Source organism: Somniosus microcephalus, chromosome 6 (assembly GCF_052327205.1).
Source record: "Somniosus microcephalus isolate GS21.2 chromosome 6, FLI_Smic_1.0, whole genome shotgun sequence".
Lineage (NCBI taxonomy): Eukaryota > Metazoa > Chordata > Chondrichthyes > Squaliformes > Somniosidae > Somniosus > Somniosus microcephalus.
In genome coordinates this window covers 35,828,262-35,851,563 of record NC_140992.1, presented here as the reverse complement: position 1 = coordinate 35,851,563, position 23,302 = coordinate 35,828,262, and the positions used below count along the sequence as shown (strand labels likewise).

At 48.1% G+C, this 23,302-nt stretch overlaps 1 protein-coding gene across 21 annotated transcripts in view; it reads right to left on the bottom strand.

Annotated features, from left to right (window-relative positions):
* Positions 1-23,302, bottom strand: part of LOC147115607 (disks large homolog 1) — a 439,472-nt gene that overhangs the window by 391,127 nt on the left and 25,043 nt on the right. For 12 of the 21 annotated variants that reach the window (XR_015078647.1, XM_085989989.1, XM_085989992.1 and 9 more), the window contains exon 4: positions 2,942-3,007. The exons of the other annotated variants lie outside the window; for them this stretch is intronic. Coding sequence is in view for 11 of the 12 variants with exons in the window: in XM_085989989.1 (XP_085846115.1) it covers positions 2,942-3,007 (66 nt within the window). In the remaining variant the exon portion in view is untranslated. The remainder of the gene's footprint in view (positions 1-2,941; positions 3,008-23,302) is intronic. 21 annotated transcript variants of the gene reach the window in all.

Sequence of the window (23,302 nt, the reverse complement as noted above, 5' to 3'; positions counted from 1 at the left end):
ATCTATGCTATACAATCTCTACACTCACTCCTTCCTTCTCACTCAAACTCCACTTGTCTCCCTCACTGCAGGAAAAGAGAACTCTCAACAACAGAGAGCGAGCCAGGACTGGAGGAGGCCCACCCTCAGTAGCCCACCTGACCCCCTGGGAAGAAGGAGTGCTGGAAATTGTTGGGGCTGATGTGGCCCCCGGAAGTTGGGGAATGAGAGACTGGGGCAGTCCCGCAAGCTGGTGACAGAATAGTTTGCCATCTCTCTCATTGACATAGCATGAGTCGCTGTTATGATTCTGAAGCTACATCATTTGGACTTATGAACATCTGCCAACTCCAATGTGCATGTAACCTTGGCATCACATCTCTAACTCCTTCCTCTACTCCCCCACAGGACCATCCAGAACCCCCAACCCCACTGTGGAGGAGGAAGAGGCTGTGCAGCCAGACTCCTCAGAGGAAGCTCCAACCTCTGAGGGCGCAGCGTCAGCAGAAGTAAGCGCACCCAGCACCAGCGCAGGCACTCGCACCTCGGGGGGGACCTTCGGGACATAGAGTAGTGTTGTCACCTGGTGTTTCACAGCTCACGAGTGAGCCTCAGCAGATTCTGGAGACAGGGACAGCAGTGGAGAATCCTCGTCGGAGGGCGCAGGACTCTGCCAGCTCAGCTGCGCTGCATGTCGACCCTCTGCCTCTGGGTCCATCCGCAAAAGAGGTGATGGATCTCCATGCACAGATGCAGGAGTCTCTGGCAGGTTTTGTCTCCAGGGTCGCTGCGAGTGTGGAGCGAATGGAAGAGTCCATAGCGACCATGAGCAGAGCCTTTGTGGAGTCATTGGCGCATGAATGCATCACCATGGAAAGGTTGGCAACCTCCATGGAGGAGATAAGTCGCCAGGGTATGGAAAACATGGTGAGTGCTCATAAGAGAATGACATCTCTTGAGGAGCGATGGCCATCTATTGAACAGAGAAACCAGACCTTCATGGAAGTCCTTCTGAGTGGGACTGCCAGTGCAGATACGGGTCCCCATGGCCCCCTAATGCGCAGCAAGGTGCTCTCAAGCCACTTCCAAGCGCTGGCCCCTTCTGGCCTGTGCAGCGTCAGGTGAGTGAGCAGCAGCCTGGTGCTCCTGTTGCTGATCCTGCTGTTCCTGGTTCTGCTGCTGCCGCCTCTGCTGCTGGAGATCCTCTAATGGCAAGGTGGTAAGGAAAAAAAGGCGTCCCATGCTTCTGGTAGATGCCTCCGCTGAGGAAGCGCTGAGTGAGGGTGGCGAGAGGGGCTTCCCAGGAGCTCACATTGGAGAAGTGTGTGAGGCTCCAACCTTCCACAGCTGTGCCTAAGCCTTGAACAAGTAGCCCCAAGCCTGCAACAAGGTCCTTCAACATACAAATGCTCTCCGATTAAATCTCAGCTTTCCCGAATGACCTGCAGCAGAGAGCAAGCAAGCCGGGATGCTTCACGCCAGGTTTCATCAGCGGGGTTCCCCGCAGGCGTGTTTAGCGTGGGAAACCCTTGAAAATAGCAAGGGCCCCTTAAAATGGCATTAAACATGCCAATAATTGCTGATTAGGGTCTTGACAGCCAGTCCCGCCAGCGGCGGGCGTGACTGATTCGGGTCGGAGAGAAACGGCAGTCCGAAAGTCAGATGGGGCGGGGGAATCAGGCGGGGTGGGGGGGGTCGCGACCCCCTATTTCTGCGATTTTCAGCCCCCGCTCGCCTGAAAACCCGCCCAACGGCTGGGAGAAAATCGGGGCCACGATGTCAATTTCTCAACAAACGTGCTCAACAGTGCTGTTATGAATCAGAGTAGGTGAGGCCGAGCTGCTGCTTTAGATGGGGTAAAATAATTTGTTTTCAGAAAGAATCGACAACTATAGCGGTCTTGAGCAAGAGGCAACAGTGGCAGGCCCATCAAACTTTCCGTCTTTACAACTATCTGAAAAATGGTGTTAATTATATACAGGATACGCCACAGGAAGCTGTTGAACGTGATGTGTATTCTGCAACCCCAGCATAAACAGAACTGCTTCCCAAGTGGAACTTTCCCAGCAGCAAGCATCTTATGCAACAAAAACATTCAAGTTTTATGTGATTTTGTTGAAAATTTAGAAACTACTATTTTTTTTTAAATAAATAGTTGACATCTGTCCACCCTCCAAAGCAATATTAAGAACCATGACTGCCACAGTGGAAGATGCACATGACTGCTGGGTCAGTGCTAGGCTGCTCAATTACACTGCATCAGCTGCATAGAGCCAGCAAACCACGTGGTACCGACACCGCTGAGAACTCAGTGCAATCTACTCCAGTTACAGCTGTGCATTGGTGTTTGAATTTCACCACCACCCCCACTCCCGCCACTGCCAAAGGTTCGTAGGAAAACAGTTCCAATCAGGTCCCTCTCACTTGTACGTGGAACAAATTTCATATTGCATGTAGTTTGGATAATCACATTACTGGCTACTTGTATTGCATAATTATTAACATTCCCACCCAGAGACTAGTGTTTACTGCATTCTGGGGACAACTAGTTTATTAAGTGCAATTTAATTTATTTTTTTTGCAATGGATAGGCAACGCTTAAACATTACTATATTCATTTCCTTCCTTTACTTGCCCAAACTCCAAATGAACTCTCCCATATCTGCTCAGGGCAATAAAAAGTAATTTAGTATCTCTACAACTTTTCAGCGCATTCAACTGCAGAACAGACAGCAGGAATTCCCCAGCACCATTGGCAAGTAAAGCCAACATCTTGCCACTCCGTGAAGAATGTAAGCAGACCCAACAAACTGTTAACCAAGTGTGTTTTAAGTTCATTTCCCTTTGGCCATCATAAAAATGAATGAATTTCGTGCTAGTGGAAAAAAATGAGATACACTGGAGAAAAATGAAAGTCACTGAACATGTAGGATGGAGAATGTTACAGGTATATTGTACTTACATGTAGAACCTGAGTAGGGACAGAAGTCTGAAGAACATCAAGTATTTCATTCAGCAGAGAGTGGTCCTTCAGAAGCAAAAGACAGTGAGAGAATTGACACTTAAATGTCAGGAGGGACCTGGAGTCTCAACTTATTACTGCTGTCACTGCAAGAAGGGCTCAGTGTACGTCAATCAAATTAACTCAATACTTTTCATTACAATACACAAAGAATTGTTAAATGTTCTCAACTTACTTGATTACATCCTGGCCAGTCCAGAAGTGCAGCATTCAAGAAAATGTCTTATAAATTCTGAATACTCCATATATATCTCTCACATTTCAAGGAATTGTCCAACAAATATATTACTCCTTTGCTCCCAAAAATGACAAAATGTGCAGGAATCAGAAGTTAATCTATTAGAGAAGCTCATGATCTTGTAATATTAAAAAAAGGTTCATCTGAATTTGTCATTTCTTCAAACTGAAATTTTAACCAACTACACTTTAATGGAATAAAGCAGGAACATATTTACTTCATCTTTCTCAACCCACCTGCTCCAATTAAAGTCTACTCCCGATAATTCAAAGCTGCTTTTCCCCCACTAAGAAAAATTATATGGAGGAAAAACATAAATGTGGTCATCGCCAATTGCTCTTGATTTGACAATGCTGTTCTCAATTTAGTTTGATTACCAGGGCTGGAGAATTCTGCAAGAATTGCCTGACTTCCCCCCTCAGCTCGAATCGAGTATGGTGGGACGAAGTACATTGACCCAGAATTTGCCGTCGGGATGACGATGAACTGAAGGCATTCACTGTCATTCCACCTTTGAAACTGACCACTACTTCGGGATTTGGCACAGTCCTGAAGTTGCGGTCCGTCATGGACAGCTCTGCAACAGGCTGCACTGTGGCACCCCCGCCGACAGAGCCGGCAATCTGTGTAATCAGCCAAATCGTTGAAACTGCTGAAAACTTCAGCTCTTCTGCAGTAAAAAATGTTTAAGTTTGTCCATCTTTATTTCAGCTTTGCCTTTGCCCCATGTGAGAGCCCCAATCGTGGTTTTGCTCTAACATTTTAAAAAAGCTAGAATTTTAAGCACTTACTCACTTCCTTGTTCACTGAGAATTTTGCGTTTTGATTGGCTGCTTGGACAGCGTGTTGCTGTCACAGCAGCCCGCACAAGGGATCCCCACCAACTTCCGTTGATTTGAATCGAAGGTCGCAAAACACGAAGTTCTCGACACAGGGATCGAGAGATCTTTGTGCGAAACGTACTTCGGGGCCAGCAGCAAGCGCCTTCGCCTCGCTGCTGGCCGCAAATTCCATTATTTTTTGATTCAATGAATCATAAACTGAGAGAGCATATAATGATCGAGTGCAGCAAGATCACTTCAACTGGGATTTGTTGAGAACAATTGATGCAAAAAGGATTTTCTGTATTAAGATTTTTGCAACAATTAACAAGAGTCTGGTATTGGATTAGTAACTGGAAAAATATGTGTCACCCATAGACGGGGCATAATATATTCAGATACAATGTGACATAGGCTTGGTGCTGACAAAAAGAGCACATTGTACCAAATTATGTTATAATTTAGCACTATTCATTAAACAGGGGTCCTGTGAAATCCATCAGAGTGGAAGCAGGTATGTACATTTTAATCTTCAACCAAACCAGGTCACAATTACAAGTTATTTCTGTATAAACATTTTTGCTCAACATTCCTTGAAGCTCATCAGAATTAGAGGGACCAGTGAAAACACGCAGTCATGAAGTTCGATGGTTACTGTCGTCATGTGGATTTCAGTTGCAAGTTAAACTCTCCATTCCAATAATTCTTAACTACAAAACTATATCAAAGCAAAGTGAACCATGCGGATATAAATATAGATGGTGAGAAAAACTATGGCAGGAGGTCAAGGAACTGGTTGTGCACTTGGGCAAAATGCGCGCTCCATGTAGGAGAAAATACCTGGAGTTTAAACCTCGAAGTGAAAGTATATGAAACCAATTAACAGTTCTGAATCAGTTATGTCACATGATGGGATAAAATGGAAATTCAATTTTCACAGTTCTTGGGTGCCGTAAATAAATGGCTTGAGTGACTTCTCTCCTCCTCCACAACCCCCGGTAAAGATCAACTGGCCTCTACTAAATTGGGAATGCATTTTTTTTTTTTTACTTTTACAAACCCTCTACATGCATTTGCTTCCAGCAAAGAAACAAGCTGATTGGCTTATAGATTAAAGTGTAGTAGAAGGGCAGAAAAGAGGCAGGGTGGCTGAAATAGTCAGTGAAAAGGTCCTGTAAATAAAATGGTAAACACAGCCACGAGATAGCATGGCTACTCTGAAATTCTTAGGCCTAGAAATTGAGTTGGCGCCGCGCCAGGGCTTTAGCGCCGGAAATTTAGCGCCGGCGCTAAGTCCCCCTGCGCGCGCCAAAAATTCCGTAGCGCCGCGCCCAGACGGCTGCCGGCGCTACTGGCGGGCGTGAGCGCCTCCCAATGGGCGCTGACTGCTGCATTGCGGCGCTAATCCGGCGCTGCGGGACCCGATGCGGTGCGGCAGGCTGGGGAAGTGCAGGCCTCCTCCTTCAGTTAAGGAGGAGCTGCCTGCACCCGCCCGCTGTCCGTTCAAATATTGAAAAAAATGAGCCCGGCACCTCGGACAAGTGCCGGGCTTGCAGGCCAGACGCATCTGTTCCGCTGGGGGGGGGGGGGGGGGGGGGGGGGGGGAGGAGTCCGGGGAGGGAGGTGCAGGCAGGCGGCCGGCGGGAAAGCGGCCGGCCGCCGCGCGACCTTAATGCGTCGGCGCTAACTCGGGGAAGACTCGTTTGAAAAAATCTTAGTTGCGGCTGCCACGGGCGAGGCGGCCGCAACTCAATTTCGGCACTGGGGCCCGTCACCACGGCAACCGGGACGCTGCGCACACCGATGACGTCATCGGTGCCGGCGCAGCGCAACCGGTCTACCGCCGATTCTAGGGCCCCAGGGAATTTCTAAACTGGCCATAACTCCGGCGCTAGGCCCTCTAGCGCCTCAAATGCGGCACTAAGGCTACTCAATTTCTAGGCCTTATTATTTTAAACGCACTCACAGTTTATGTTCCTTTCACTTTCTTTTGCTTTTTTTTTTGAGAGGTGGGGGTGGGGAGAAAGAAGTGAATATCGGACTAGCACCCTTACAGTGCACAGCATATTCCATGACTGCTGAGCTTTTAAAAAAAAACTGTCATTGGCTTTCTCCCCTCACCTGGCTGCACGTCACAATGCAATAGGTCAATGACGTCAATTGCTTTATAGCTCATTACTAACTTCTCTAATTACTCCTTTTGAAGCTGCTGAAAACATGAGCTTCTGAAGAGCTTTAGTACTATTGCCCAGATCTCAAGGGCTGCTTCCCAACACAAGTTGTTAATTATTTCTAACTCCTCAGTCAGAATACATTATAAATGCAGAGTTGTTACAAGGGGAATAATGTGTGTTTTTCTTTTTAAATGCAGTTTTGAATTATTTCCCAGTGATCAACATCACATTACAATGCAAAATTTCCAATTACTTACTGCTAATCCTTTGTGTGTGCATACATGTACCTGCAGATCACATCAGTAGGAGTTGCCCTAATGTTTGCCATGACATCTACCAGCGAACAAAATTAAACTATACCATAAACTTGAGTTAGATGATCTCAGTCAGGATAGTAATATAAGCACAACAAATCGGCTACTGTCCGCACCCTTGATCACAATGCAGTGACTCCTACTGGAAAGTTCACATAACTATCAGGTAAGGATAGGGTCAGACTCAAAATGCAATACCACCCTACGGTCAAGGCTCACATGCTGCATGGCCCTTTGGGAGGAAATGAACAGTGCAGCATGCCTGAAGAGAGCGTGTCACCTTTACATAATGGTGAGCTGCAGCCTGACTAATGTGGCAATGGGTCGCCATGTGCTGCCTGGAAGGCTCTACTGGCAAAGAAATTCAAGGCAGTGGTGACCTTGACTACTACAGACAATGCTGTTCTCCTGGAAGTGGGCTGCAGGTCTTCAGCCAGCAACTGGCACATCTGCCCAATTCCCTCCAGGGGAAGCACAGCCTTCGGAGACAGTGATGAGCAGAGAAGTTTAAGATAGTCCTTCTTGGTCTGGAAACCCTGATAAGCGGGTATCTACATATAGGAAATGAGTGTGAAGTCTCACTCCAAGTACTTCAAATCTAACTGCTTCCATATCCTCGTCCTCCTCTTTAAAACACAATAGGAGGGGTTTGCCTTGGGAAGCCCATGTCCCCGGTCCAAACTCTGCTTTTGCAGCTACTTTTACGTAAACTCTGCAAATAGTCACGGCAGAACCACCAGAATTCCAAACAATTCGATATGCAAGCACAGCAACGCCAATCTTCAGTCGCAGCAAGTAAAATGGCCTCTTCAATGCAGTATTCACCTCAAGGATAGCGCCACACTCCTCTTACCAGCATTTACAATGTTACAGTTTTCATAGGGGTTGGGTTAGGGGCGGAAATTGGGCAAAATGGTTAGTCACGCTCACATGACCCCATTTAAATGTGGCGGGGGGACTCCTGAAAGGCCTTAAAGATTGCAATTTTTGAGAGGATAATTCTGGTGTAATTTTAGGGTGGTGGTTTTGAGGCAGAAGTCACCATCACTTCTTTTACTACCACAAAACCACAAGAGAGAGACTAATTCAGAGGACAATCTAGCCCCAAAATGTCAACCAATGATTTCACCATGGGAGCCTAATCCTATCAACAGCCAAAAGCACTTTTCAATGTTGGGGGGTGTGGAAAGAGAGGCAAGGTTCACTGGCCAAAAAAAAAAATAATAAAATAAAAAATAAAAAATCAGGAACAGAACACCAGCTGATGTTATTTACACACTGCCCCCCCACCCCATCCCCCCCGGGTCATGGGGACTCAGAAGCCAGCAAGTCACGCCAATGCCACTGAAATAATTGGTATTTTAATGCATGCCAACCAAAACTAAAGCTGGCACGTGGCCTGTAATCTTTTGGGCAATTTTCAAAACCATAATGCCTTCTCTACTGGCATTCTTTACTAACAAAAAAAATGGACTACCCTAATCAGCTATTCTCCAATTGTAACAGAATGGCAGCAAAAACTGTGCTCCGCACTTGCACATGTGCATACCATTCTCCTCCACCTCACCTTCAAAAAAGTGATCAAGTAACAGTTTCCACTAGTGGTACTATATAAAGGCAGTGTGCATCAGCCAGACCAATATACCAGGGATATAATTCATGTCTTAAGGACATATCTGGCTGCATCAGTAGCAACCTCCTGCAAGTTTACCTGAACTGCACCAATGTAGTAAATAACATTTTTAATATATTCTGTATTACTATTATATAACTTTTATAAAAGGGAGTGATTTGACAGCTATTATTAAGTTAGAGTAGTAGCACTCAGTATTTGAAGAACTTTTGACAGGATATGGTGTTCCAGCCTCAATGACAAGCTGGCCTCTTGTGAGCTATTTAAACATGTGGCTCTCAAGATAACGCAAACAAGTCTTCATGATAAATGCACAATTATCTTAACACCTACAACAAGGGTCTCCTCAGGGAAGCATGCTTGGCACAGCTCATTTTTTGCATCTGTGACCTTGTGGATGTCATCAAAACTGATCATCTCAGATTGCTGATGGCATATCACTCTATACTGGTTAACTTCAGCTGAAAAGGTAAACAAATCACTGCAGTAAGACAGAAATCAGACAACAACTTGCATTTATATAGCGCCTTTAATGTAGTATAACGTCCCAAGGCACTTCACAGGAGCGTTATCAGACAAAAACTGACACTGAACCAAAAGGAGATGACATTAGGACAGGTGACCAAACGTTTGGTCAAAGAGGTCGTTTTTTTTTTATTCGTTTATGGGATGTGGGCGTCGCTGGTAAAGCCAGCATTTATTACCCATCCCTAATTGCCCTTGAGAAGGTGGTGGTGAGCAGCCTTCTTGAACCGCTGCAGTCCGTGTGGTGAAGGTGCTCCCACAGTGCTGTTAGGGAGGGAGTTCCAGGATTTTGACCCAGCGACGGATCAGCGATATACTAAGTCAGGATGGTGTGTGACTTGGAGGTGGTGGTGTTCCCATGCGCCCGCTCCCCTTGTCCTTCTAGGTGGAAGAGGTCACGGGTTTGGGAGGTGCTGCCGAAGAAGCCTTGGCGAGTTGCTGCAGTGCATTTTGTAGATGGTACACACTGCAGCCGCGGTGCACTGATGGTTTTGAGCAGTCTTAAAGGAGGAGAGACAAAGAAACTTGGGGGCCAGTGAGTGATTTGGTTCCAGGAAGTAGTCATCTCAAAACACAGCCTCAGAGGCAAAATTACTTGGATATTGTGCTCAAATTAAGAATTCAAAGATCACTCTAGTTCATGATTTTAATAATCATCTGATCTAATTGATCAATTATACATGAACGTCACTTCTTGAAAATTTTTGAAGCACGGCAAGGTGGTCAAATACAGAGGTCAAGAAGAGGTACCATAAAAATAATACTGCACCGGAAGTTCAGTCATCTGTGCAACAATTACTCCATCAGGGGGAAATAATTTCCACAAATTTCAAGTGATGCCTACATCTCAGTTCCACCTGAGGGGTGATCTGATCGCGGTGTTTCAACATTAAAAGAATTCAATAGGGTAGATAGACAAAATCAGGGAACATGATCTTAAAATTAGAGCTGGGCCATTTAGGAGGGAAATCAGGAAGCACTTTTTTCCCCACACAAAGGGTAGAAGAATTCTGGAATTCTCTCCCCCAAAAGGTTGTGGATTCTGGGACCATTGGAGCTTTCAAGACAGAGATTGATAGATTTTTGTTAGAGAAGGGCATCAAGGGCCATGGAGCTACTGCAGGGAAATGGAGTGGAGGTACAGATCAACCATAATCTAACTGAATGGCGGAGCAGGCTCGATGGACTGAATGGCTGAGTCATGTTCCTACTCCCCATCCTTCCTCCACATCGGTACACAAAAAGAGAGCTCACTTAATAAATAAATCAAATAAAAATGTCTTGACCATGTTTCCTAGTAATCAGCTATCACAACGTTCTTTAATTAGCCAAAAAGGCACAACCTTTGAGGTTTAGAAGACAATGAGACACCCCAAAAATATCTACACTTATTATTGCACGCAGCATGATTAGGTGTCAAGGCACCATTTGCAGGAAAAGTCCCAGAGGCAGTGAAAGTGTGATTTTGGAGTTGGGCACAAATAAATCTCGCTACAAATTGCTTGCCCTATTCAGATCACAAGGAGATACTCTGGAGCAACAGATTCCGGGCTCAGAGATGACTTTGGAAGTCCTTGGTCTGAATACTACCCGCTGATGTTCACATGCCCACCCCATGACAGCTGTCATCCTCACCAATGAAGATGCTGCTGACAGACAAGTATTTGGTTCATCTACAACAGGACACAGTTCTACAATGTAGATGCACTATTACTGCCCAAAACGAGCATGCAGAGAAAGCAGCAACTCCAAGAGGCAGTACTTCAGAAAACATTACCATCTCATTTGCAGCTCAAACATTTTGACTGCTTTGATTGAGGTTGTCAAATTTTGTGACAAAAATATAGAAATTTTACTCAGTGATTTAATCATTCAATTCTATCCCATGGAAATTCAATTTCCCTGTAGATTTCACCTTCTCTTAAGTGTTTTCAAGAGAATGAAAATCCAGTAAGGTTTGCTATGTTGAGCTGGGAAAGGATACCACTTTCAGTCATACTTCACATGCACGATAAACATCTTGGCACAGTCACGCTATAAAGGAAGCAGAGACGAATGACCTCCCCCATTGTGCACCCTGTAGCATCCAAATGAACCACCACCGTTGAAGGAGACTTCTAAAGGACTCTTCAATGGCGCCCCGCCAGACACTGCATGCATGTTAACAGCAAGCATCCTCACAAACTGCGCCAGTTAACCACCACAGCATGTTGTTTATAAATTGATCATGGGAGGAACTGCTCTTTAAATTTTTTTAAAGTCCCTGTTGAGTTTTTGCTCAGTCAGAAACAGCCACCTGTTACTCAGCAGGGACGGATTTAAAAATGATTCCCTTCCAGTCAATTGTATAGAAACTGCAGAATATCATGGATGCACTTAACCATCCATTGGTTAACTTCACCAGAGCATGTTCACATTCATTTCAACCTCAATGAAATGGAGACGCTCTGAAACAGGCCCCGGGAGATTCTGGTGGTAAAAAAGAGACTTGGAACAAACTGTGGGACATGCAAAAGATGCTGCAATTAAGGGAGAAGGTTAACTGCCTATCCTTTTATCCAGCGAGGGAAAAATAGCTCATGGAGCAATGAGGTCTGAAGAGGAAAATAAATTCGGGGCAAAATTATTTAATACTTGAAAAATAAAAGCTAGAGAGTTTGAGGTATTAAGTAATCCCAGTTCAAACAGGTACAGTAAACTTTAAAAACAAGTAACAAATGAAAGTAGGTCTTCTCATTTTTCTCAGCCAGCTTTCATGGACGTAGCCAATTTTTGAGCCATGCTTCTTTCAATGTTTCCTCCCCCATCAAGCAGCAAATTCTGCCAAGCTGGTTCCAGCATTGCAAGGTGTGAACAGATCTGAATAACAGAAAGCCCTAGCTTTTCACATATTAAATGTTCAAAGAACTTCAAGTATCGAATAACACTGGACTTGGATCCAACTTGGATGAAGTGATTTTCCTCCAGTCCTAATTCAGTTGATTTTGATTCATGGTAAGGGATGCCCGTGATGCTTGAAGAATGAAGTTTCTTATATTCTGTTGCAACAATATGCCATCATCACAAGCTGAAAAGCACTACACCTAATTTTGTTTTACATTTACCAGACCAACTATTTTGTATGGTCTTAGATTGCCAATTTGCACATTGGCCCAGAAATTCGGGTCTCCACGGGTGAGTACGCACGGGGTACTCGTCTGTAAAGCCCAATGGAAATGCCGGTTTCCTGCATGCACGGAAAACCGGCACTTCTGTTCCCCTGAACGAAGAGGTTCAGAGGTCGAACGCGTGCGCAGGAGAGGCTGCGCGTGCACATCGAACTTAAGTGTTTTTTTTGTTGTTTTTTTTTGCAGGTTTTCCCAGGAAGGTAAGTCTCCAGAAGTTAGACATGTAAAAAGATGTGCGGGTTAGGTTGATTGGCTATGATAAATTGACCCTTAGTGTTAGGGGGATTAAATACGTGGGGTTACAGGGATCGGGTGGGATATGTGTCGGTGCAGGCTCGATGGGCCGAAATGGCCTCTATCTGCACTGTGGGGTTTCTGTGAAGGCCTGCTTTTTACAAGGTAAGTGGTGAATTAATTAAAATTAAAACATTTTTCCCCCCACAGGTTTATTATTTTTAAAATACTTTACAGAAAGGTAAGTTTATTTTTAGCCCAGTTAGAAAATTTAAAAAAAATTAAAATAGTTATTTCATGTAATTTATAGTTTATTTAAAAAGTGGTTTTTTAATTTTTTTTTTATTTGAAGATTTAGTGATGTTTTGGGGCTCATAGTATTTAAGTTTGACAGCCCTTCCTATCAAACTTATGAATGAAGCATTCCCTGCTACCAATGGCTCTCCGTGGCCCACGTGATCCCAGGGGACGCATCGAACAAACTGCACCCCTGGGATACGCAAGCACTGTGCACCAGCAGTTGGAGGCGGCCCAGGATCGCAATTCCACGGGGGCCCACAGCTCAATGGCCGGCGCGCAAGGTAAGTGCAGGTCGGAGGCTTGCATCCGCAGGAAGCCCCCGACCTGAATTTCTGGGCCATCACTGCCAATCCACGACTACTGCCCAGGTCATTCCACTTCAACCCAGATTAAAAGGGATAAGATTTTCCTTTGTTAACCAGAAGATGAAGAAAGAGTAGACAGAAAAAGCGCCATTCTGTTGTATTTAGTTTTGTTTAAAGGGTCCGGAATCAACAACTGTACTTCTTCTTAGGCAGTCCCTCGGAACCGAGGATGACTTGCTTCCACATTAAAAATGAGTTCTCAGGTGACTGATGAGTCCAATGCGGGACCTACAGTCTCTGTCACAGGTGGGGCAGATGGTGGTTGAAGGGGCGGGTGGGTGGGGTGCTTGCGCTCGTCTTCCGCTTGCTCCCGGCGAAGAGACTCGAGGTGTTCGGCTCCTTCCCGGATGCTTCTCCACTTTGTGCGGTCTTGCGCCAGGGATTCCCAGGTGTCAGAGGGGATGTTGCACTTTTTCCAAGGAGGCTTTGAGGGTGTCCTTGAAGCGTTTCCTCTGCCCACCTGGAGCTCTCTTGCCGTGTCGGAGCTCCAAGAAGCGTGCTTGTTTTGGGAGTCTCGTATCGGGCATGTGGACAATGTGACCCATCCATCGGAGCTGATCAAGCGTGGTCAAAGCTTCGATGCTGGGGATGTTGGCCTGAGCGAGAATACGGACGTTGGTGCGCCTATCCTGCCAATGGATTTGCAGGATCTTGCGGAGGCAGCGTTGGTGGTACCTCTCCAGTGCTTTGAGGTGCCTGCTGTACATGGTCCATGTCTCTGAAGCATACAGGAGGGCAGGTATCACTGCTGCTCTGTAGACCATGAGCTTAATGCCGGGTTTGAGGTCCTGGTCTTCAAACACTCTCCTCAGGCGACCGAAGGCTGCACTGGCACACTGAAGGCAGTGTTGGACTTTGTCATCGAAGACTGCCCTTGTTAGCGATGCCTCCCTTCCGGAGGAGCTTAACAACTTCTACGCTCGCTTTGACAGGGACAACAGGGAGCCGGCTACCAAAGCCTTGCCACCCCCGGAAGACCAGGTGCTCACTCTGTCGACCTCCGACGTAAGGGGTGTTCTACGCGGAGTGAACACACGAAAGGCTGCTGGACCTGATCACATTCCTTGAGTACCCGTCCAGGGATGCTATCAGCTGGCTGATGTCTTCACCGCCATCTTCAATCTGTCATTGGTCCAGGCAGTAGTCCCTACATGCTTCAAGACCACTACCATTATTCCTGTGCCAAAGCAAACGGCTGTGACGTGCCTGAACGACTATCGACCTGTCGCACTCACACCCATCATAATGAAGTGTTGCGAGAGACTGGTCCTGGCTCACATCAAAGCCAGTGTTCCCGCCTCTCTTGACCAACACCAGTTTGCCTATCGTGCAAACAGATCAACAGAGGATGCAATCACAACTGCTCTACACTGCACTGAATCACTTAGATGGTAAAGAGACCTACATCAGAATGCTGTTCATAGACTACAGCTCAGCATTCAACACTATCGTCCCCAACAAGCTGGCCACCAAACTCCACACTCTTGGCCTGAACACTTCACTCTGCAACTGGACCCTGGACTTCCTAACAGACCCCAGTCTGTCAAATTAGGTAACCACACCTACCCCCCCCCCCCCTCCAACCCTGAACACAGGGGCCCCACAAGGATGTCTGCTGAGCCCCCTCCTCTACTCCCTCTTCACCCACGACTGTGTGGCTGTTCATGGTTCCAACACCATCATCAAGTTTGCGGATGATACCACGGTAGTAGGCCAGATCACCAACAACGATGAGTCAGCCTACAGGGAGGAGGTCCAGCATCTCGTGAAGTGGTGCGCCGATAACAACCTGGCCCTTAACATCAAGAAAACCAAAGAAATCATTGTGGACTTCAGGAAGTCTAAAGGCGGAAGTCACACCCCCATCCACATCCATGGGGCTGTGGTGGAAAGGGTGGACAGCTTTAAGTTCCTCGGAGTCCACATCACGGAAGACCTCTCCTGGTCCCTCAATACCTCCTCTCTGGTGAAGAAGGCCCAGCAGCGCCTATATTTCCTAAGGAGGCTGAAGGGATGTAACCTGTCACCCCTGATCCTCTCTAACTTTTACCGCTGCACAATAGAGAGCATCCTGACGAACTGTATCATAGTATGGTATGGCAGCTGTAGCTACTATGACCGGAAAGCCCTGCAGCGGGTAGTCAAAACTGCCCAACGCATTACCGGCACCCGGCTACCAACCATAGAGCACATATACCAGAAACGCTGTTTACGGAGGGCACGGACCATCATCAAAGACCCTACCCACCCCAGCCACAGTCTGTTCGCCCTCCTGCCATCTGGGAGACGCTACAGATGCATTCGCACCCGTACGACCAGATTTAGGAACAGCTTCTTTCCCAGGGCTGTCATCCTACTGAACTCCACAAATAAACTCTCAAGCCTGCACATCTGCCAATGCACTTTATTATGGTTATGTTTATGTTAATGTATTACAAGCCAAATGAATGTTGAATGTTTAAATGTCTTAATCTAAATGTACACTCTCGGGAGCCGCAAGCCTACATTTCGTTGTACTGCACTTGTGCACTAACAATGACAATAAAGTTGATTATTATTGACAGTAGGCTCCCGAGGTATGGAAAGTGGTCCACGTTGTCCAAGGACTTGTCGTGAATTTTGATAATCGGGGGGCAGTACTGTGTGGCGGGGGCAGGTTGGTAGAGGACCTTTGTCTTACGGATGTTTAGTGCAAGGCCTATGCTCTCATACACTTCGGTGAAGGTGTTGACGATGGTTCGGAGTTCGACCTCCAAGTGAGCGCAGATGCAAACGTCTGCATACTGTAATTCAACGACAGAGGATGTCCTTGGATCTGGACTGGAGGCGGTGGAGTTTGAATAGTTTCCCATTTGTTCTGTAAATTAGCTCCACTCCTGCGGGGAGCTTACTGAGGGCGAGATGGAACATTGCAGCAAGAAAGATCGAGCAGAGCATTGGTGCGATGACACAGCCTTGCTTGACACTGGGCCGTACGTGAATTGTGTCTGTGGTGGAACCGTTTGAGGGCAGCCGAATTTGAGGAGGACACTCCATAATCCCTCACGGTTGACAGTGTCGAAGGCCTTGGAGAGATCAAAAAAGGCCATGTACAGCACAAAGATGGTCATCTCTCGCATTGGCTCTGAGAAAGAACTGTCTATTTAGTGCCATTTTCCCTACCCATTCCACATACACGATACTGTACTAGGAAGAAGCGCTGAAATACAATACCCAACTATCAATGATTTACATCATATTTGCAGTCATAGAAGTGGCATTAAGTCTTGGAGTTGAAGATTGCTCAGGCATTTGTAGCTATTCAATATATACCAGTGATGCCTATTCTACTACACACAGCAATACACAAAAGAATCACAGCTGGAGGTTTTGCATTACACATGTAGAACATATACTGCCTTACAGGTCGACAACCAACCAATTAGTTTTTATTCAAATGAACTGTTGCTCGGCAATACTTTTTTTTAATCTGGAGGTTCAGTTGACCAGAGCTGGGAGACTGAAAGGAATGGATTAGTAAATTATATTTAGATGGAGTCACTGCTTTAATGATGTCAAATCACTGAAAATTAATCGGGTAATGACATACCCAGCACAGGAGTCATCTTTAACCACTTGGTCTTTGTATTCAAGATTCCCCATCCCACGTTTCAATCCACCCCCAGCCGCACAATGGCGACCCAATCTGCATCCAGTAATAAGCTTGCGGAGCTGCCAATTGAGCCATTGCAGGCCTGCAACGGTCTGTTGGTAGCACTCAGGTGATGATTATTAAAAGGTGGTGTGGTACATTGAGGATGAAAATAAATTACACCATAAAAGCAATGTCTCAGCCAGCAAAACAATTCCAGTAGCTTAACAGAAAGGTTTCGCAGGAAAAGAGATATAATCGTAAAGAGAATTCCCCCTTGAGAAAAGCAGCATTTTGGAGGGGGAAGAGGGGAGAAGACTGCAAAGGGGTTAAGAAGTCTGAAGAGCCAGGCCAAAAATGGTTGGATTGAAGACTACAGTAGATATGGATTTGGGGGGGGGGGGGGGGGGGGGAGCTAACTAATACTTTCAGAGAGCATATTTTGCAGAAATTTAATAAGAACACAAAGAAGTTGTGTGATTGCTCGGATACAACAGTATGGGATCTTGTGGTAAACCACTGTTTGTATTCCTGTTTGTCCTGTTTGTATTCCACTGTGTACATGCCTGGACATGCCTCGGCTGACTCCTCCCACAGGTCCTAGTATAAAGGTGACTGCTCCCCAGCCCTTGGTATCCTGGACCGGTCGACCACTCGAGGCAGACCTCCATTCTGTTGTTAATAAAAGCCTTTAGTTACTCTTCTAACTCTCAGTCTTTTATGAGTAATTGATAGCGCATCAATTTTATTAACAACATTTTTATAATGGAGAAGATCCTCACACCAGCATGCCTGGACTTAGATCATCGGGAGGCGGACTCATCCACCAAGTTTACTCACTGGCTTAAGTGTTTCGAAAAATTCCTGACCGCCTCCGAAGCAATCAAATCGGACGAGGACAAACTGGATGTCCTGACCTCCAAAGTGAACCACCGAGTGTACTCGGTCATCCAAGACGCGACCTCGTACGCGGATGCTATCAAGCTCCTCAAGGACCAGTACACGCGCCCAGTGAACGAAGTGTACGCCAGGCACCTCCTGGGGAGTCGTAAACAACAACCTGGGGAATCGACCGTGGAATACCTTCAGGCACTGTCTGTGCTTGGCCGGGCCTGTGGTTGTAAGGATGTAAAGGCCGCCGTGTACACAGAGGAACTTATCCGGGACGCTTTTGTAGCGGGTCACAGATCCAATCACACACGACAGCGACTGTTGGAGCAGAGTAACCTCGACCTCAACAAGGCCTCTGAACTCGCACTATCGTTGGATGCAGCCTACCAGGGCATGGATGCCTACTCCTCTGCACCGTGGACGCCGCGGGGAATGACAGCCTGGGACACGGTAGGACCGCCTCATAGCGCCGTGCCACCCCAGCCACACCCCAACAACGGCCCAACTACCGCAGCAGTGTCCCAAGGCCAGACAGCAGTGCCCCAAGGCCAGAAATGCTACTTCTGTGGCCAGGCAAAACACCCCAGAGCGCGCTGCCCGGCGAAAAACGCAATCTGCTCGGGCTGCGGGAAGAAGGGACACTACGCTAGCGTCTGCAGGGCCAAAGCCACCCCGAACCCCAGCAGCGCCGCGTGTGGGCCATGCGGGCCGCCATTTTGGACCTCCCCGGCCGTGTGCGAATCACCGGTACAGCAGCCATTTTGGACGCCTCCAGCCACATGGGGATCATGGACGCCGCCATCTTGGACGACAGCCGGGACGCAGCAGGCCCCCGACACCGCCTCATCTGATACCCGCAGCGACACACCGACCCCTACGCTGGCATCCGTTACACTGGACCAAGCGAGACCGCACCAACTGGCCAGTTCCACAATGGACATTAAGGTAAATGGTCACGATACAATCTGCCTTTTTGACTCTGGGAGCACGGAGAGCTTCATCCACCCTGACACGGTGCGGCGTTGCTCTCTCCCAGTCCTGCCTGCGCAACAGCGGATTTCTATGGCCTCCGAGTCCCAGTCGGCGGACATCGGCGGCTACTGCGTGGTGACACTCGTAGTAGACGGGACCGTGTACGATCATTTTAAACTTCTGGTCCTGCCTGACCTCTGCGCTGCCGTCCTGCTGGGGTTAGATTTTCAGTGCCACCTTAAAAGTGTTACGATGGCGTACGGTGGACCCCTACCCCCACTCACAGTCCGCAGCCAGCAGCTTCCAAATTGCCCGCCGCGCACCAGGTGCAACCTCTCCACACTCAGAGTCACCCCCCCACCACTGTTTGCTAACCTCACCCCCGACTGTAAGCCCATCGCCACAAAGAGCAGGCGATAGTGCCGGGGACAGGGTTTTCATTAAAACCGAAGTGGAGCGGCTCCTGAAAGAAGGGATTATTGAGGGCAGCACCAGCCCCTGGCGAGCCCAGGTTGTGGTCGTTAAGACCAGCGAGAAGCAGCGCCTGGTCATCGACTACAGCCAGACAATAAATCGCTACACCCTGCTGGACGCCTACCCACTCCCCCCGTATAGCTGATATGGTCAACCAGATCGCGCAGTACCGCGTCTTCTCGACCATTGACCTGAAATCAGCGTACCACCAGCTCCCCATCCGCCCTGAGGACCGCCAGTACACTGCCTTTGAGGCAAACGGCCGCCTCTATCACTTCCTTAGGGTTCCCTTTGGCGTCACCAACGGGGTCTCCATCTTCCAAAGGGAGATGGACCGGATGGTAGATCAAAATGCGTTGCAGGCCACTTTCCCATATCTGGACAATGTGACCATCTGCGGCCGTGACTTGCAGGACCATGACGCAAACCTCGAAAAATTCCTCCGCACCGCCCAACTCCTAAACCTGACATATAACAAGGAGAAGTGCATATTCCGCACAAACCGCCTCGCCATCCTTGGCTGTGTTGTGGAACACGGAGTCATCGGCCCCGACCCCGACCGGATGCGTCCCCTTATGTAACTTCCACTGCCCCACTGCCTCAAAGCCCTGAAGAGGTGCCTAGGGTTTTTCTCCTATTACGCCCAGTGGGTCCCCTACTATGCGGACAAGGCCCGTCCGCTGATCAAGTCCACCTCTTTTCCCTTGACGGCAGAGGCCCGCTTAGCCTTCCACCGTATCAAGGAGGACATTGCCAAAGCCACCATGCACGCAGTGGACGAATCCATCCCCTTCCAGGTGGAAAGCGACGCGTCCGACTTTGCCCTGGCCGCTACCCTCAATCAGGCGGGGAGACCCGTGGCCTTCTTTTCACGAACCCTCCAAGGCCCGGAGACCAGACACTCCGCTGTTGAGAAGGAGGCCCAGGCGATTGTGGAGGCTGTGCGTCATTGGAGGCACTACCTGGCCGGAAAACGATTTACCCTGCTCACTGACCAGCGTTCAGTTGCTTTTATGTTTAACAACAAGCAGAGGGGCAAAATCAAAAATGACAAGATCTTGAGGTGGAGAATCGAACTTTCCACCTACAACTACGAGATCTTGTACCGGCCCGGGAAGCTAAATGAACCCCCGGATGCGCTATCGCGTGGCACCTGCGCCAGCGCGCAGATCGATAGACTACGGGTCCTCCACAATGACCTCTACCACCCGGGGGTCACCAGGTTCTTCCACCTCATCAAGGCCCGCAACCTGCCTTACTCTATTGAGGTCAGGACCATGACCAGGAACTGCCAAGTCTGCGCTGAGTGCAAACCACACTTTTATAGACCAGACAGGGCCCACCTGATAAAAGCCACTCGCCCCTTCGAGCGCCTGAGCGTTGATTTTAAAGGGCCTCTCCCCTCCTCCGACCGCAATGTGTACTTCCTCAATATTATTGATGAGTACTCCCGTTTCCCGTTCGCCTTCCCCTGCCCGGACATGACCAGTGCCACGGTCATTAAATGTCTGAACAACCTCTTCACCCTGTTCGGCTTCCCCAGCTATATCCATAGCGACCGGGGCTCATCGTTTATGAGCGACGAACTCCGTCAGTACCTGCTAACTAGGGGTATTGCCACAAGCAGGACCACCAGTTACAACCCCCGGGGAAACGGACAGGTGGAAAGAGAAAATGCGACAGTTTGGAAGGCCGTCCTGCTAGCCTTAAAGTCTAGGGGCCTTCCAACCTCCCGCTGGCAGGATGTGCTCCCCGATGCGCTCCACTCTATTCGGTCACTGCTCTGCACTGCCACTAACGCCACCCCTCATGAGAAAATGTTTGTCTTCCCAAGGAAGTCCACATCAGGGACATCGCTACCGCCATGGCTGACGTCCCCAGGGCCGGTCCTACTGAGAAGACACGTGAGGACCCATAAAACGGACCCCCTGGTCGAGAGGGTCGACCTCCTCCACGCCAACCCCCAGTATGCTTACATCGCATACCCGGACGGGCGGGAGGACACAGTCTCCATAAGAGACCTTGCACCCTCGGGGACCACAGTAACCCACTACCCACTACCACCCCCCCCCCCCCACGATCCGATATCCAGCCCCAGCAGACGGCAGGCCTGGGCCCCGCGACCCGCTCGACATCTACGAGGACGACACGCCTGTGCCACAGCCTACGCTGGACTCGACGCCGGAAGCTTCACTACCCCTGCCGTCGCCACGCCGATCACAGCGGCAGACAAGACCTCCGGAGAGACTCCAATACACTAACTTTTAATACACTTCACCCCGCCGGACTCAATTTTAAACAAGGGGTGAATGTGGTAAACCACTGTTTGTATTCCTGTTTGTCCTGTTTGTATTCCACTGTGTACATGCCTGGACATGCCTCGGCTGACTCCTCCCACAGGTCCTAGTATAAAGGTGACTGCTCCCCAGCCCTTGGTATCCTGGACCGGTCGACCACTCGAGGCAGACCTCCATTCTGTTGTTAATAAAAGCCTTTAGTTACTCTTCTAACTCTCAGTCTTTTATGAGTAATTGATAGCGCGCGCATCAGATCTTCCCACCCGAATTAAACACAAATTATATATTTCAGTATTTCTTCATTCCCATTGTGCCACGTATTAAATATCGAGTACAACACAAGCTGTATGGAGTGCGTTACCACTCCAAAATAGCTGTGAAGATTCTCCACTCAACCTACAGGCAGCACGCTCTTGTACTTATTCCAACAGATGCCTTCAATTTAAATGCCATCCCCAGTCAGCAGGTTAACCACACAGCTGGAAAGTCAATAAAACCTAAAATAAACGTATTAACAAAATCATACCATTGCATGTCCTCACAATACAAGAGTGGCATTCATCAGAGAGATTGTCACAGAACAGCTATTCTTAACACCTCACTGCCCACACATGCCATCCTGCAGATCTAACACTGCAAAGAAACACCTCCAGATTTTATTCATTTAAACCATTTGCATCAGCAAAAATGTCACTTACATAAGCAAGTCATGAGCATAACATTATTTGACATCTCCTTTTCAAGTCGAACGACAAAACGTCTGTACTGACCCTTCTCCACATTGGCAGCAATTTCAATAAATTAGAGCTTGATACACAATCACCATTTGCTTTTATTTCCTCCACCCCTAAAAAAAAAAATACACCCCATCTCTCCTGAAGGCACAACTCTTGCAGCTGCGTGGCACGCTAGCAGTACACTTGCACTTCGCCTAAGTGGCCATTTAACATCCCACACTCCTCAGTCACTATCCCTGGGTATGTCCTGCCCCACCGGCAGGAGAGATCAACCAGAGGTGGCAGCAGTCAGGAAGGAGTGGCCCTGGGAGTCCTCAACATTAGCACCAGACCCCAAAATTGAGGTACCGACCTGGTGAAGCTACAACACAGGACTATATGCATGCTGAACAGCAGAAGAAGCATGCTATAGACAGAGCTAAGCAATCCCACAACCAACAGATCAGATCAAAGCGCTGCAGACCTGCCACATCCAGTCATGAATGGTGCTGGACCATTGAACAGGAGGAGGAGGCTCGATGAATAGCCTCATCCTCAATGATGGTAGAGCCCAGCATGTGAGTGCAAAAGACAAGGCTGAAGCATTTGCAACCATCTTCAGTCAGAATGCCGAGTGGATGATCCATCTTGGCCTTCTCCCGAGGTCCCCACTATCACCAAAGCCAGTCTTCAGCCAATTCGATTCACTCCACGTGATATCAAGAAACGGCTGAGCGCACTGGATACAGCAAAGGCTATGGGCCTCAACAACATCCCGGCTGTAGTGCTAAAGACTTGTGCTCCAGAACTAGCCAAGCTGTTCCAGTACAGCTACAACACTGGCATCTATCCGACAATGTGGAAAACTGCCCAGGTATGTCCTGTCCACAAAAAGCAGGACAAATCCAATCCAGCCAATTACCGCCCCATCAGCCTACTTTCAATCAGTAGCAAAGTGATGGAAGATGTCGTCGACAGTGATCTCAAGCGGCACCTACTCACCAATAACCTGCTCACCGATGCTCAGTTTGAGTTCCACGTGGCTCCAGACCTCATTACAGCCTTGGCCCAAACATGGACAAAAGAGCTGAATTCCAGAGGTGGGGCGAGAGTGACTGCCCTGGACATCAAGGCAGCATTTGACCGAGTGCGGCATCAAGGAGCCCTAGTAAAATTGAAGTCAATGGGAATCAGGGGAAAACGCTCCACTGGCTAGAGTCATACCTAGCACAAAGGAAGATGGTTGTGGTTGTTGGAGGCCAATCATCTCAGTCCCAGGACATCACTGCAGGAGTTCCTCAGGGCAGTGTCCTAGGCCCAACCATCTTCAGCTGCTTCATCAATGACCTTCCCTCCAACATAAGGTGCACTGATGAGTGCGCAGTGTTCAGTTCCATTCGCAACTCTTCAGATAATGAAGCAGTCCGTGCCCACATGCAGCAAGACCTGGACAACATTCAGGCTTGGGCTGATAAGTGGCAAGCAACATTCACGCCACACAAGTGCCAGGCAATGACCATCTCCAACAAGATAAGAGTCTAGCCACCTC